Raw genomic sequence first — 17,938 nt, forward strand, 5'->3', positions numbered from 1 at the left:
CATAACAGAAGGCAAACAAACAGTTTAAAAGTTTTCATGACAGTTTCAGCGAAGCAATAGAACCGGATTTTTGGTTATTTCAAAATTATGCGGCTTAAAATGCCGAAAATAATGAAAACAATAGAGAAGATGATTATAATATTTTTACCCAAGATAATGAATCATAACAGAAAGGATCAGTGACTATCAACTTGCCAAAACCAGCCTCAGCTACAGGCCGGAATATTATTGAATTTAGCTTAAGAAGTAAGAATGAATGCCATCAATTCCATCCTAAATCCCAATACTTTTCTCAATCTTCTGAATTTGGCTTAAGAAGATCCACGTCATCTGCAGCCAGAAGAGTTTACACAAGGAATGATAACTGGACAACAATACTTATACACCCATTTTGCACATATATAGAAGATAATAAAGTCCTTTATTAGGGTATTGGAACACGTGTTTATTTTTCATTTTTTTCTTCTTTATTCGAACAAATTGTTGGCCATGTTTTAACATTTGTCTGATGCATGTCATATGTGATGTGTGTCAGATGCTACATACCTCTGTTAACTAGAAAGTTTTAAGTGTCTGATGCATTTATGTGCGTGTCCAGTGTTTGGTGTGTCAGATACTACATACACCTATTAACTAGAAATTTTAAGTGCAATACAAAATAATGTAAATGAATTTTTGCTTATTTAGTTTTGACCATAAGGTCATCAACATAGCATTTAGTTTGGTAATAAATAAGATATTAAAATCCCTTGGTCATGCTTTGAGATTTTTGCTACCAATTAATGAGCAGTGATGATAATTCCAATGATACAAGATGCAACTTATAACTTTTTTCGGTAAACCATAGCGCAAAATTTCTTCAAAATTAGCAAATGATAGGGTAGAGGAAGGAAATCTTACCATGACATGTGGTGCAATCCTCACACAATAAACAGGGAATCCAGTGTAAAGTTTGAAAGGACCCCCAGTCTTTAGGGTTTTCAGGGCACAGTCCAATGATCCAGTATATGGAAATTTTCCGTTGGCATCAGGCTGCATCTTCTGAATCTGAGTCTTCACATAGTCGAATGGTAAACTGCAAGCTGAGGCAAAAAAGCCCGAAACAGCACTGGCCCCTGCGAGGAGGTTATCAATCTCAAAATCAATTTCTGATTGGCAAAAAAAAGTTCAATGTAATATTAAAGTACCAAATCTCTTAATGCAACAACAATCATGCAACAACAATCATGCAACAAATTGGGGGCTTGCATCGAATTATGTCTATTAAGCACTACCAATTTAGCCAAAAAAGAATAGGGAAATGGCTGGTATAATATCACAATTATTGATCAATATAACTGGAAGAAAAACTGATAACTAAGTCGGATAGATATAAATATGTTGGGTCTTTTATAAAAATAATTATAGCTATAAATAAGAATATAATTTCTAGAGTTGAAGTAAAATGACAAAAATAGAGAAGTTTTTGATGGATAAAAGAATGTCACAGCTTAAACAGTAAATTTTATAAAACTAGAATCTGAGAGTTCAACTGCAAATAAATAAATAATGTACTGACACAATCTTAAACCAAAATCAGCGAGCAAACAACGAGGAATATATAATGGACAGGTGGAAAAACTCATACAAGAGCTGTTCTTACGAAAAACAAAAGAAAACAAGCAAAATACAATGATGATCTACTGTTCGAGAGGTAGACCATCTCTACTACAACCCCATATGTCGCTAGGAACACCACAACAAGAGAAGATAACTGTCAGTCAAAATAAAACATGAATAACAAACCCTAGCCCCCTTTTCCTCCTAAAAGCTCCCCTAATCTTTTCCAAACTTTCCCTCCCAAATTCCCCTTAATTTCCTTCCTTCTATACATGAGCAGTGGTAGTGCAAATCCCGCCTGGGCGCTGAGATCGCCTCCTGCATTCCGATCCTGGGCTGGCTGACTTGGACCGGCCGCCACTAGTTTGGCTTGGGGTGGGCGGGCCGCCACTAGTTTGGCTTGGGTTGGCCGGTCCAAACCGATGCTCTCTAGACCAGTTCCTCTGTACGGGCAGCCTCGCGCGTATACGGGGAGGGCTCGCGAATATCAACACTCCTCTCCCAAAAAAGCACATTTTCCCCAATGTAGAAGGAAGGAAACTGCTTTTGTATTCCTTCGTAAGACTCCCACGTAGCTTCATAGTTTAGCAAATATTCCACCTAATCAGTACCTCCTTTGCACCTACCACCCCTCGACGCGCTCCTTCGACGTCTAAAGGTTCTAGAACCAACTCCATGTCCTTTGTCGGTGTCGGGGGTAGTGAAGAAGAGGATGTGTGATCTCTGATAGCACGCCTCAGCTTAGAAACACGAAACACAAGATGTATTGTTGATGAGGTAGCCTCAAACGATAGGCCTTTGCTCCAATATGTGTCGTAATCTCGTAGGTTCCAAATATTGCAAAGAAAGTTTCACATTCCTCCTTGCCAAAGTCTTATGCGATAGGGTCTCAACTATAAGAAACCATGTCACCAAACTCAAATATGGTATCTGCTTTTATGCCCATCTATCTTCCTCTTCATGAACTGTTGGGCTCTCAGTAGATGCCCTTTGAGCTCTGCCAATGCTCTGTCCCTCTCATCCAAGAACTAGTCAATACTGAATACCAGTGTAGCACTAGGCACGGAATATACCAGGTGAGGTGGATCCCACCCATGCAAAATCTTGAAAGAGGTGATATGTGTTGCGGTGTGGTGTGAATTATTATACCAATATATGCCCACGCAATCCACCTGACCCACAATTTCGACGTATCGAATACAAAGCAACGCAAATATTTCTCCACACTCTTGTTGACCACCTTCGTCAGGTCATCGCTTTAGGGGTGATATGTGGTGCTCCACTTAAGAATCGTTCCCTATAACCTGAACAGCTCCTTCCAGAAGTGGCTGAGGAACACCTTGTCCCTATATGACATAATAGATTCTGCTACTTCGTGCAAGAGAACCACTTCCCGTATGAATATTGTAGCTACCGGACCTCCGTGTAGGTGTGTCGTACCAGGATGAAATGAACATACTTGCTCAAGCGATCCACAACTACCAGAATCACATTAAACCCCTCTGATCAGGGCAACCCCTCTATGAAATTCATGGTCACTTCTTCCCAAAACTTCTCTGGCAAAGCTAGTGGTTGTTGCAACCCTCCTGGCGCCATGGTTTGGCATTTATGTTGCCGGCACACTTCAAAAGAACCACCATCTCTTCAGCATCTCTGTGCATCCCCACCCAGTAAAGCTTTGTCAATAGACAACTGTAGAACTTTTGTACCACAGAATGTCCCCCAATTGCACTGCCGTGAAAATCCTACAATAATCGATAAATGTACTCTGATGTCCTCGGTAATACAAATCGCTCGTGGTAGAGTAGTTGCTCCCCCTTAATTCATATCCGGGGTGATTGTTTGGATCCTGTAGCAACTCTGCCCGCATTTTTGTCAGCCTTCATCTTGCTCTCTCTCTCATCTCATTGCTTCCCATTCGAGGACTAAGGGCAGCGATAAGGCAGCCAGCTAAGGCTCCTTCCCCTTCTTGACATAGCATCTATGGTTTTATTTTCCAACCCCGACTGATACTGAATCTCAAAATCATATCCTAACAAATTGGATAGCCACCTCGGATGCTCCTTAGTCACCATCATCTGCTCCAACATGTACTTCAAGCTCCTCTAATTTGTTTGACAAGAAAGTGTCATCCCAAAAGGTAGGGCTGCACTTCTAAATAGTCAAACAATAGAAATCAACTCCCACTCGTATACCTACGAGCCTAGCCCTAACGGTGAGCACTTGGCTCAAGTAAGAAATCGACTGCTGGTTCTACATGAGTACTGCTCCCAATCCGTACCCTGATGCATCTGTCTCTACCACAAATGGTCTCCTAAAATCTATAAGTGCTAATACTTGTATACTAGTCATGACCCTCTTCAGAAGTTCGAAGGCCTGTATTGCGACTTGCGCTCTTTAAATTGTCTTCATTCAGTTGCTTCGTCAATGGTCATACTATTGTGTTGTACCCATTCACAAATTTTCGATAGTATCAATTAAGACCTAGGAATCCCTTATAACTCCTTCAAGCCCATGGGTAAAGGCCAGTCCATCATAGCCTTAATATTGGATGGGTCTGCTGCTACTTCTGCCTTGGTCACCACGTGCTCAAGGTACTGCACCTGTAGATGTGCAAAAAAATAATTTTTTTTTTAAAATTGATGTGTAACTTGTGCCCTCTCAACTTCTCCAAGATTGTCTTCAAGTGTTCCACATGCTCTGTCTCTGTACGATTGTAGATCAGAGTGTCATCGAAGAAAGCCAGGACAAATTTCAAGAGGCAAGGTTGAAAATCCTATTCACGATGGACTAAAATGTGGATGGAGCGTTGGTGAGGCCAATCGACATCACCAAGAATTTGTAATGTCTTTCATGTGTCTTGAATTTTGTCTTGTGCACATCAGCTGGACTCATCCTGATCCGGAGGTATCCCGATTTAAGATTGATTTTCCAGAAGATGACTGCATCGTACAGCTCATCTAGCAACTCTTCAATCACAGGAATAGAAAACTTATCCAATGCCATCTCCATGTCCAAAACCCAATAGTCCATGCAAAAACCTCGAACTACCATCTTTTTTATTCACAAACAGGACTGGACTAGAAAGAGGGCTCTCACCGAGTCTGATAATCTCAGCCTCAAGAATCTCTCGGATCAACATCTCTATCTCATCCTTTTGAATTTGAGAATGTCAATATGGTATTACACTGATAAGGGAAACTCCCCTCTTTAATGTAATGACACACTCGTGCTCTCTTGGGAGTGGTAACCTGCCTGGCTGCTGAAAGATGTCTGCAAACTGTTGTTGGAGTTGCTGACCCCTTCAAGGAACTCTGCCAACTCACGGTTGAAGGCCTCCTCAATGCTATGCAACACCACCGAGTAGCCCATTCACCATGGTTTTGCACAAGCTAGAATCACCTTCCTGCCCACCATCTGGAACTCCATCGTCAGGGATTTCCAGTCCACCATCATCTCCCCAAGCTTCTGCAGTCACTTCATCCCCAGAATCACATATGCGTTGCCCAAGTTCAAGAGAAGGAAGTGTTCTACCAACTGTAGGCCAAGTAGTGTCAAAATCAATCCTTTGTGAAATCCCCTACTTCTCTCCACCTTCCCTGCCCCATCATGACGCCAAAGTTCCCTGTAGTCACCAACCCTAACTATTCCATGACCTGATTTGAGATAAAATTATGCATGGCCCCACTATCCACCGATACCACAATCGGTTGTTCATCGATCCGCTCACTCACTTTCATGGTGTGATTTGGGGTAAATCTCACCACTAAACAGAGCAATACATTTGCTACATCCAAGTGCAGATGCTCCTCCACCGCGCCTTCCTTCGATTCCTTGCCCTCTATCTCCTCCTGAATTAAAAGGATCTGAAGGGCACACTCCCTGCAACGGTGGCCTGAGGCATACTTCTCATCACAGAGGTAACATAATCCTTTTGATCTTTTTCTTGCACTTCTGCATCGATAAGGCGTCGGAAACTGCCCTCGAGGTGGGCCCCCATATTCTTCTCCTTTGGCGTCTCCTTCTGAAATGACACCGTCTGGGTCCTCAATATCGTGGTTGTCGAGGCACTTTTGTAGAATCCTCTTGTGTTGTTGTATTAGTTGGTCTTCTTCACTTGTTTATTTTCTTCCATTATCTGGGCAAGCTTCATCATTTCCCTCAATCTATGCGGTCTCAGTGGTCGGATGGGACCTTTCAAGAAATTCCCCTCTACTCCTGCTGCAGAAATACCCCTCAACCGCCCTGACAAGGACTTGAACCTCTCACTGTATTCTATAATCATCCCCTTTTGAGTTAGAGCATAGAATTGCTCGTGTATGACTCCTTCCCGAATGACTTGAAAACACTCCAGCAAGCAATCCTTAAACTTCTCCCACGAATGCATTTGATACCTTGCCTCCATCCACTAAAACAACGATAGGGCCTTTCCCTCCAAACATAATCCTGCTGCCCTGAGCTTCTCTTCCTCGGTTAACCCATTGACTGCAAAGTATCGCTCCACCTGATACACCCACCCATGTGCATCTTCCCCTTTGAAGATCGGAATCTTCAATTTTCTAACCCTTGCATCTCCACCCAAACCTTCTCTTCCTCCGGTATTTCTTCCATGTGTCTAGGGCAAAATTCCCTCTAATCATAGCCATACTCCACTCCCGATTCCCTCCTTTCTCCTTTGTATTCTTCCGTGCCCCCCGCACGATCCCTCCAATTTTCGGCGCAAACCCCTCCATCGGAAGTATCCACTCCTCTCGAAGTCCTCGGGGAGCGCTCGTGGTAGCAAATGATGTCCAAATGGTTCTCTCTTTCGATCTCCTTCCCTTTTGATCTAGCTAAGGATTCCCTAATCAACCCTTGGTTAGAGTTTGCAATTTGAGTGGTTGAAATTGCATCTCCATGAGCTTTTTTATCATCTCTCGCATTTCTCATATGCTCTCGAATCCACCCTCCATTTGACTTTCTATGGAAGAAAACCCGTCCTCCATGGTGGCGAACCTTTCTTCAATTCCTGATCTAATTTATCCAACTTTTCTTTCCAGAACATCCACTTTCATTACTGTCATCCCTCCTTGTTCAGATATCAATTTGATACGATCCGGAACCAAAATCATCAAGGAAGCAGTGACAATTGCAATAGATAGGTGGAAAAACTCAAGCGAGGGATGCTCTTATAAAAATCAAAGAAAAACAAGCAAGATACAATGAAGATCTACTGTTTGAGAAGTAGATTTTCACTCCTACAATCTTAGACATCACTAGGAACACCACAAGAAGAGAAGAAAACTATAGCTAAAACAAAACATGAATAACAAACCCTAGCACCCCCTTCATCAAAAATACTCCCCTAGATCCTTTCCAAACTTCTTCCCCTCAAATCCCCCTTAATTTTCTTTCTTCTGTATGTGAGTAGTGGTCACATAATTCCCGCCTGGGTGCTGAAATCACCTCACGTATCCAGATCTTGGACTGGCTGGTCCAAACCGGTCCTCTCTAGGTTGGTTCCTCTGCAGGGGCGGCCTCGTGCGTATACGGGAAGAGATCGCGCATATCATCTACTACCAAATACTTTTCTACTTATTGCATTTTCTATATTTCCCACAATGGTTGAAATAGTGAAAAATCAATTTATTTCACATATAAAAAGGATGGGTTGGTATTCAAACTGCCACCTTTTCTGTACTTATTTGACAACATATTGCCCTCCTTTCACATAAACTCAAACAACTAATAGCCTCTACTCTTTTCTCATAATCCTTTCATATTATTTTAATCTTTCCCAGATAAAACAATATCATTACGTTTCATCTCCATGCATCTAAACTTGCATTCTTTCTCATATGACACAATTCCAGCACTTTCATAATGCTTAGCAACAAACATAATTGGATATTGGTCATTTACTTTCCAATATCAACTTTCATCTACTGCATAAGTCTCCAATCACATCAAAGTTCATCATCCTCTTGCTCTACCCTGTTACCATTTCTCACCCACTTTCTCCCATTGCTTGTTTAGCTTTAATCATACATTTCAAACACAGATCTCTAGAAAGCATCAATTTTTTTAGAACACAGACATATTTCCTGGAATTGATGATATGTTCACATTTTTCCTGGAAATGAACACAGACATATTTTCCTCGAATTGGTGACATTGTTTTTGCTATTAACAGAAAAAAATCACATTAGCTAGATTCCCCAAAATGGAATGTGAATAGTCCCTTAACAGAGCTAATAGATTCCCCCACTTCTCCTTTGTAACTTAAGGTCGTCCACTATCCTTCGTCATAATGGCAAGAGATGATAGAGGTGAGGTTGGGAGATATAACTTTCCATGATTATGTTTATTGATGGCCCCCTCATCAGGCAACAATAAAGGCATCAGAGTCTCAACTACCTTCTTTGATTATGATAACGGACAATTACAATGGTAGGCATTAAAGCATTGACAACTAACTTCCTCGTTGATCATCTCTCTATGAAATATAAGTGGTTATTCAGTAGCGAGAGTGATGGCATGCTGGTTTACTCCATTCATCTTTGATCATAATAGTTGGACGTCAAATGGTGGAGCATCAATAATTATATCTTTCTCAACACAGTACAAAATCTATTGTTACTTTTCCAAGAAGAGCACAGCAATACACCTTGTGTTAAGAGATTAAAACCCAGAGCCTCACTAGTACCTCTTCTCAACATGAGCCTCCCACTTTTCTTTGCAACCTAGTAGTGACAAAAAGCCTATAATGATGATAGGTAGTCACAAGCTTAGAAGGTCAAGCAATGTGGCATTAGTGATCAATTTTCTCTATCATCTTCTCCAATTGACAACGGAACATTGAATTCCTTCTTCGATCAAGGAAATGAAGTGTCATTTTGATTAACCTCCCCAACAATCTTCTCCCCTGATAGGAATGGTGCACTAAAAATCTACAACAATGAAGTGTACTTTTCCTCTATTGGAATTGGTTCATATGTGGCAAGAAGGTCAGTTGGTAGAGATGACTAGATCATCTTTAAAGAGAAGCCCAATAATAGTACTTTTCAGTTAAATAAATACCAACCTACTGCTTTTACTTACTGATCTTCGCCTGCTATGTCTCTCACTATTTATCACTACTAGATCTTAGTGGTGAGGCATCTGGCAGTCGAGCATCCTCATCTATTAGATATTGAATATATTATTAATTTATTTTTTTAATTATAGGGACATTTGCATACCTAGCACACAATTCTAGTATTTACATACCTCCCATATAAACTTTCATATTTACACAAAACAAAGCTCAAATATTTAATATCATATCAAACATATTGCTATTATCATTTTTTAAAAGTGAAAATTTTCATGTGTAGGTTTAAAACACCAAAATGTTATGTATGTAAACATGGGCTTACGTGTGAGATATGTAAATACATAAGAATTGTGTGCTGCACATGTAAATTTCTCTAAATTTTATTAAAAATGATGCACTATTAAGGATGAAACAGCATGAACAGAATAATGGTTTTAAAAGCAACAGGATACAATATGTATTATATGGAATTGCTTTGAATGTTTCATTTGATTTTTTTTATTTGGCCAATATATGGACTAGGTAATTTTTTAATTTGTCTCTTACATATGAATTATGTAATAAAAAATCATAACATGGGCATGCATAATGTGTGCTTTTTACTAGTATTATGTAAATAATGCTAGAAAAGGTATGTAACAAAAATTCGTGCAGCATAAATAAACTTGATGACACAGCTCACCTTAGTCGCCCGAAAAAATACAAAATACCAACAAATAAAGATGTACATATCATATTCCTATATCCTTAAGCCAACAAAACTTCTACAGAAATCAAACGACCAACTGCAAACATGGAACAACTCTGTAATAAGATTTGCAACTTCAAGACTATTATTTTCTGTGAAACTCATCTCTCTCTACTTACTATGAAAACAACTTGATAGCCATGATGTCATGCTGATTTAATGATTACAACCCATGACAACATTAACTTCATGATGGGTTGGATTGCAATAGCACGATGATAATGAAGGATGAAAATTTCTTACCAAGGACTGTGCTAACTTCTCCGAAACCAAGTGAATCCCTGAAAAACTCCACGCTCTGGTCATAAGAGGCGAGCATGCCCATATTCAATGCCATAGCCCTCACTACTGTTGGACCTGCACCTTTCCAGAGTGCCAAAACCCCTTCATCAGCAGTAATCCGATAGAGTGCATGGAGGGCGTTGGTATAATTCCTTCTCTGTGCTGGGGGTAGAGTTGCATCAGCCTGCATGCGGATGAGTGCCAGATCAGCTGGACTACCAACACAGGCACCTATTGCTCCAGCTGTCAAACCAATGGCAGCTTTTTGAAGAAGGGGCAATGGCTTCCCCCCGTTGGCATCAATTGCTTTGTTTGTCAATATCCTAGTCATAAGCAAGAAAACTTCCATAGTTGAAAAGGACATAAAAAGCCTTAAAATTGCTTCTGAGGAAAAGGAGACCTCTATGAACCGATTGTCTATAATAAGCATCCTCAACAGTAGCAAATATTTCTACCATTGGAGAAACAGATGCAGCAACAGGTTACAACAAACCAAGTAACTGCTTTCAAGAAATAGCAACACTTGAGTTAAATGAAATCACACATACCTAAACGATCCAAGACGTGCTGTTGTATAAGTAGCTTGCCTCAGTAACCCTGCTGAAAGACCCTGTCGCATTAAAAAAAGAAGAGCAATAGTGTTAACACTGATAGACACAATTAGCAATTAGTAGAAAGGTTTGGTTTTGCACTACGTGTCTGGTGAAAAAATTAAATTTCTTGTGTGGATTTCGCTTGCATTATAGATTCTCCATGAAATAGGGTAAGGACCGGATAAGCTGAAATGATGCATCAGTATTCATAATTATTTTATCAAATACTTTATGATATGATTTCCTCAAAACTGCTCAAAAAATATGATTACAAAATATCATTTGTAAATTAACAATGCACAGCCATAATTAACTTCCATTAAGTTCCATCAATTAAACAATCTAACTAATCTCAAACACCAACCGGTTTCTACATTCCAACAAGACTAAGGGCCCGTTTGGGGATGCGGCCGGCGTTTTCAAAACGCCGCCTTGCCATTTGTTCCGCACTTATTAAAAGATTATCCTAAACGGCATTTTACAATTTGTGAAAGACGGGAACCGCGGGACAACCCCCGCGGTCCTCGTTTTTGATCGAATAATTTACTCCCGTGACCCTGCCCTCATACGAGCATCCGGTCTTGGCATCCAGTGACCCTGCTCTTATACGCATCTGGCGGAGTCATTTCTCCATCGCATTTCGTCCTCTAAAGATCCGGTGCACTTTCCCTCTTCTTCTTCTGCATCTTCACTCCTTCGCATTTCTCTCAACAGATATAACCATTCCTTCGCATGTCTCGTCTTCCTTCTTCGTCATTTGCATTCGAGAAATGCGGTTGGATGATGATTTTCTTTTCGGTTGTGAAAATCGATGGATCTGAACCCCATAGATGTGAAATTACTAGATCCTACTATTTTGAGCGATAATTGGATGGTATTGATTTTTTTTTTAGGTTGAAGTTGTGGCCATTAGAAATCTTTTGTATTATTCTTTTTTCCTGTGGCTTTCTCTTAGCTTTTTATCTCGGGAAAGCTTTACATACATACCACGCAATTCATATGGGATAGACAATATTGCAAGGGTGCTTGTTATCTATAATATTGCAGGGGTGCTCGTTATTTCTCCCCTCTGTCTAAACACATTATTGCTCATCATGTCTGGCTTGAGAGAAGCTCGTATGAGAGAAACTCGTATATTTAAGGAATGTCATTTTGTCACATGAATAATATTAGATTTGTTATCAAGCATTTGAGTAGGAGATGGAAGTTCAAAAAATCTATAGCTCTTCCCATTGCCAACTACTTATTGTAACATATGGCCTTATTGAATTGTTTACTGGTCTTTTATTTTTTGTTTTTTTTTATTTTGTGTGTTTCTAAAATCTACACCTTACTATGGTTTTACTATCATTTCACCTCTTTATTGAATGCTCACATTGGCTTGGAGAATAGTTATCGCATGTTTTTTTGCTTACTCTGATTGGGCTTTTACTATGCTTATGTAGCATTTTATTTTAATTAGTCGTATATTATCTGGAATCAAAACATTGAGCCATTTCATGAATCCAACCCCCAATAGTTTCTGACGAACATTTTTTACAGTCAATATGTTGTGGAATATTGGAGGAAAAAAGCTAGAAGAGCTTGCAATTTGAAATAAAGAACTTTCTTTTCCCTATGAACGAAGAGCATATTTTATTAATGCTTCTTCAATATTATTTTGTTCACATGTCTACCACATAAATTACTTATCTCCTAGTTTGAGACATTTGTTGTCATGAAAAAAAATATTGTGTTTATCCCTTAATCTGACAGAACTCAATAAGTAAAGCTAAAGAGACTGGATCCTTGGCCATGTGAGATAGAGAGGTCACTATTATATTATGTGGTCTATGTCTAAGGGAGGTCGAGTTGGGAAATAAGCCCACCACGTATTTTAACAAATAAGGGTGACAAAATCTTAAGGTTAAATTCAAAAAAGTGACCGGAAGGGATTATGATCATATGAAATTGAAGAACAAGTGAGATCAATTAAAAAATGATTGAAAAATATAGAAAAAACTGAAAAGGGGATCAACGAGAATAGGTTGGGATCTAGTAAAACGTATAATTGATGCATCAGAGGATTGGTGAGTTGAGAAATTACAAGTATATATATATCTAATATTACTTTAAAGATATTGCATCGAATTGATTTCATTAATAAAACTTTTTAGTCTATTTCATGCAGAGCCGTCAGCCAAAAAATTTAAATTTATTGGCATTAATTTGGAGGAGAAACCGGATGACATGCTCACTGGGGTTGTCGCAACAGGAACTCATGCGTTCACCCCAAATGATGTAGGGTTTAGCAGCTCAGCACAGGACACGAAAACCGTGTAGATAGGTGAGTCAGGAGAAGGTCCCAGCCACGTCCACGCAGATGTTCAATCCACTAGCCAGCCAAAACGCCCAAGGATAGACAAAAAGAATAAAGGTGTCGCATTCATCAAAAACACCATTGACACACTTGTTGAAACTTGCAAAGTAAGGTCTTTTCCCTCGCAAGACAGCTCCATTGAGGAATGTTTCGAAGTCCTCAATACATATCTTGATGTTAAGGCGGACACATACAAATATTTAAAATACGTGAAGGTGTTACGAGACCTAACCATAAGACAATTTTTATGAAGTTAGAACCGCAATTCTGAGTCAAATACTTGAGCTCTTTCATGGATGAATGAATGTTTTAGATATTATGTATTTTATTTCTTGTAGTTTTCTTTCATATTTTTGTGATGTACACTTGTCCTTTTTCCATGGTGGTACTATGTTTTTATTTATCTTGTACTATGCACCAATTTTATTTTCTACGATTGTATCTTCTATGGTTCGCCACAATCTCCATGGTGTAATTTTCCTTTTTTTTCTTGTTCTCTATTGATGAAGTTTATAAATTATCTTTGTACTTATTTTGTAGTATGAATGAAAAAGAAGTTAACCACATCGGTAAAATCGCTTTAATCATTAATTTGTTGTACTATTACTATCTTACATCCATCGACTGAAACCCATGTATGATGTCGAGTCAGATTGGGGATAGATGGGTGAGTGAGTTATTACGTGGTCATCCCACGAGGCAAGAAATAATTATTTAACAAAAGACACTCCTTACGTAGCGTAATCAAAAGAGCTTTCAGAGTGTGGAAAAAAAGGTGAGTTATATTACGTGATACACCGACTTACCCATTTCCGAAGCAAGTACAAATAGTAGTTGACACAATGACACTACACAATTTCATTCGACGACACCACTCCTGATCGATGCAGAGTTCGCCCTCATAGAAGATGATTCACTTCAAATCTCACCTGAAGCATACAAATACCATGTGGGACATACCATGCCACATGAAGAAATTGATTCACAAGATGCATACACTCGAGAGGGTGAAGGTGCATCAGAGATGGCGGATTTACAAGAACAAATAACAGATGATATCGATTAATCGTGAATGAACAATTCATTATTTATGTTTGAAATTTGATGTATTTTTTACTGTTATGTGTTCATTTTTATGTTATTGGGTTTGTGCAATTTTTTATCTTTTTAAGTATGTTAACAATGGGAATTGTTCAGGACTTGGGGAGTTTGAACACCTCAGTGGCTAGATCTTTTATGCTTCAGAAATCTTTGTCACTGTTTAATTTGTTTTTAGGCTAGTATCGATGGTAGCTTTAAATATGAAGAGGCTTGTGGACTTGCATAAAATATTATCTCTTGCAGTTTTTTCTCCATTCACACGAAGATGTTTTTTTTTTTTCTGCTCTTGTCCCTGTTCTGTTGCATTGATTTCTTGGTTGGCTATGTGAGAAATCTTTTGGAGGAGTTTGTACACCTTGACTTTTCATATGAAAATCTCTTCTACTTTGATGGGATAATGAAGAGCAAATCGGTTGTGAAGGTATGGGAGTTATGTTTTTCTGTTCTGCAGAATCTGTATGAGAGTTATATTTTACCTCCTGCAGTTTTTTTCTATATAGGTATGCCTATGTGAGAAAATCTCTTTTATTTTGCATAATCTGTACGGGAGTTATGTTTTTTTGAGAGTTACGTTTTTCTGGGAGTTTCATATGAGTGGTCTCTTTTCTGAATGATTTTCAGTTGAAGTTACTTTACAAAAAAAACTATGGTAATTTGTCTTAATAATAGCAATGCATCTGGAATTTCTCTTCCTCTCCCCCTATCTAGTTCGGGCTCATCTTAAGGCTAAACGAACTACTCGATCATCTCAATTAATCAGCTTGTTTCAATGAATTGATAAATAAGTTGTGGCTCATTTTGATGCTATGGCTTTCATTTCATGGTTTATGGCTATACATATATCGAAAATTCTCATTTGCTGGTATCATTTGCTAAGGCTCTTATTATATTTTGTTTTTTACTTTAATCTCCAAAAGAAATGCAGTTAAAAGGTCTTATTATGGCAGTTTCTTAGATTTATGATATGCCCATAACTTGCACTGGAGTATCATAATTTCTTCCATTTATAACTAATAATATATTAGGACAATTATGTTGATTTGGAAGGTAGTCATCGTGTTCAGCTGATCAATAAAGAGATCTTAGCATGGTTTTCTATGTTGATGACGTGATAGCTTACCATGGTTTTTGAATTCTGAAAATGTGTGGTTGCAGCTTGGATAACCCTCCTTATGGGCAACCGCTGCTTTTATTATCTGTTAAAGTGGTTTGCTGCATTGGTTTGATGCTATAAGAAGTTTTAAAACATTTTGCTTATATGAGATTTTGCTTATATGAGATATGAGGGTATCGTTGGAAACTTTTTTGCTGTCAAAGTGGTTTGTTACATATTCTTGCTTATATGAGCGTAATGTTGGAGACTATTTGCTTATATGAGGATATCGTGGTAGACATTTTGTATAGATATTGATCAGCATTTTGTAGGGGCTGGTTGGTGTGAACTACTATACCTACAAATTCAGCAATGGGCATTTGAATGTAATGCATTTTTAAGTGAAATTTGCTGAGAATGATGGATGTAGCCTGTAAATGCTGCTGTATATGTTCGATTTATAGATATGAATCTCATTACAAAGCAAGCATTTGTTTAAGCATCTGGATGTAGCCTGTTGGTTTTCCTATTTATAGATATGGATCTCATTATCTGTTTTTAAAGTAACCATATATGACTGTCATAGTAATTGTTATTGGGTCTCATTAGACTGTTTTCTTTAAAGTGATTAGGTATTATATTGTTATATTTGAGCTATTAAACTGGATACTTCATATTTTGTTTCAATTGCTATGTTGTTTCGAAAATTTATCTGCAGAGGTTCCACCTCTCTGATCATGCCTCTATGTTGAGCAGAGATTATGGAGAAAAATTTACCTACAGAGGTAATGCCATAGTAACTTGAGTTTTCTTCTTTTGCTTTACCTGGAGTTTTGTTATTGATTCAATGAGCTACAGTTTTATTTATCTAAACATCCGTGGGATGTTAACAATGCAGTTTTTAATTGAAATAGGGAGAATTGCTTAGATACAAATTTTGTTCTGGGCATTACTGACATGGAACCCCGAACTCTATTTGTTGCCTTTGTATTGTTTCAGTGATATGAATTGCCTACCCTGCTATTATTAATATGAACTCTATCTGTTGCCTTTGTAAAATTATGTGATACGAATTGTCTTTGTATTGTTTCTGTAGAACTTAAAGGCTTTTAACAAGGCAAGATTAATGGGAATAGATGACTGTGCAATGTTTTATCCCTCACTATTTGTTGATTAATGTATTTTTATATTATAACCTACCAAGTATGTACCGGCTAGGACGGCCACTAAATATTGTTTCTGTAGAACTTAAGGCTTTTAACAATGCAAGATTGACATTGTCAATTTTTTTTACTTTTTTATGTATACTGTTTTTATTGAGATGATTGTGGAGCAGCTTGGATGACCACAAAACTTTTTTGTCGGCAACTGTTGCCTCCATATTTTGGTAAGTAAATTTTCTATATTTCCATAATTTTTTTACTGATCTATTGTTCTTTTAATAACTACAAGACGATGAGTCCATATATTCAGGGAAGTCCAGGCAGGTGATGTGTCGGTGCTGGCTACTGACCTTGCTACTCACATCACGCCAACCACATAGCTACGGGAGGCAATTTTACAAGTGCCCGCGGTGGGCAGAAGGACAGGAGGAGTGCACTTTCTTCAGATGGACCAACACTACGTCCGTTTCTATGATATCTCAACTTGACACCGCTGCTCAGAGTTCGTCGGCATCAAAATTTAAGAACACCGCTTCTGATTCAAGTGCTTCCATTTCTACGATATCCCACTCGGACAGTTTCGCTCAGGGTTCTGGAGTGTTAGAGCCGGGCAGAATGGACCGTGATATGTTGCTACATGTTAAAGTCAACATCATAATTTTTTTCTTTATAATTTTGACATATTATTTTTTCTTCTTTTTTGGGTCTCATTATAGTACATATTAGTGTGTTAAGGTGTATTTCACATTTTTTTAGGTAACTGTGCTTCTGTGATGTGATTTGAAATATTTTAATGATATAAATATTTTGCATTTTTTCATGTCTTAACATTTTTCATGTCTTAACATTTGAACTTTTATTTTTAGAATATTTTTTATTTTCATGTTTTTCAATCTTCACATTCTCTCCTTTATGATTGCATTATGAATGTTGGTAAATTTGTAAAAAAAATTTTCAAATAAGCTGTTTACAAAACGCACGAACCAAACAACTAAACAATTTATCCAGAACAAGAGCAGATTGGTCATTTATCCTGAATAAACTGTTCTGAAAACGCATTAACCAAACAGTCAGTCAGCTTATCCGGATCAGCTGGTCATCAGCAGATTATCAGGATAAGCTGCAGGTGCCCCAAACTTTCAGGATAAGCTGCTAAAATGACACATCATCAACATAGAAAACTATGCTAAGATCTCTTTATTGATCAGCTAAACACGATGGCTATCTTTCAAATCAACATAATTCTCCTCATATTATTAACCATAAATGGAACAAACTATAATACTAAAGTGCAAGTTATGAGCATATCACAAATCTAAGAAACTGTCCTAATATGACTTTTAAATTGCATTTCTTTTGGAGATTAAAGTAAAAAACAAAAAAAAAAGCCTCAACAAATGATACCAGCAAATGAGAATTTTCGATATATGTATAGCCATAATCCATGAAATGAAAGTCATAACATCAAAATGAGCCACAGCTTATTTATCAATTCACTGAAACAAGCTGATTAATTGAGATGATCGAGCAGTTCGTTTAGCCTTAAGACGAGCCCGAGGGAGTAGAAGAGAAATTTCAGACGCATTTCTATTATCAAGACAAATTACCATAGTTTTTTTTGCAAAACAACTTCAACTGAAAAACATTCAAAAAAGAGACCACTCATATGGAACTCCCAAAGAAACATAACTCTAATACAGATTCTGCAAAATAGAAGAGAATTTCTCACATAGCCATACCTATACAAAAAAAAAAAACTACAAGAGGTAAAACATAACTCTCATACAGATTCTGTAAAACAAAAAAATATAACTCCCATACCTTCACATCCGATTTGCTCTTCATTATCCCCTTAAAATAGAAGAGATTGGTGTACAAACTCCCTCAAAAGATTTCTCACATAGCCAAGCAAGAAATCAATACAG

General features: G+C 38.0%; 1 protein-coding gene across 1 annotated transcript in view; it reads right to left on the reverse strand.

The window, feature by feature from the left end:
• Positions 1-125: 125 nt before the first annotated feature.
• LOC110029303 (mitochondrial dicarboxylate/tricarboxylate transporter DTC-like) overlaps positions 126-17,938 on the reverse strand; it is a 38,211-nt gene continuing 20,398 nt past the window's right edge. The window contains exons 3-6 of the mRNA XM_020731543.1: positions 10,253-10,314; positions 9,666-10,027; positions 901-1,115; positions 126-330 (exon numbers count right to left, since the gene is read on the reverse strand). Coding sequence (XP_020587202.1) covers positions 274-330; positions 901-1,115; positions 9,666-10,027; positions 10,253-10,314 — 696 coding nt within the window. The 3' untranslated portion in view covers positions 126-273. The remainder of the gene's footprint in view (positions 331-900; positions 1,116-9,665; positions 10,028-10,252; positions 10,315-17,938) is intronic.

This window comes from Phalaenopsis equestris, unplaced genomic scaffold, assembly GCF_001263595.1.
Source record: "Phalaenopsis equestris unplaced genomic scaffold, ASM126359v1 Scaffold000558, whole genome shotgun sequence".
NCBI lineage: Eukaryota > Viridiplantae > Streptophyta > Magnoliopsida > Asparagales > Orchidaceae > Phalaenopsis > Phalaenopsis equestris.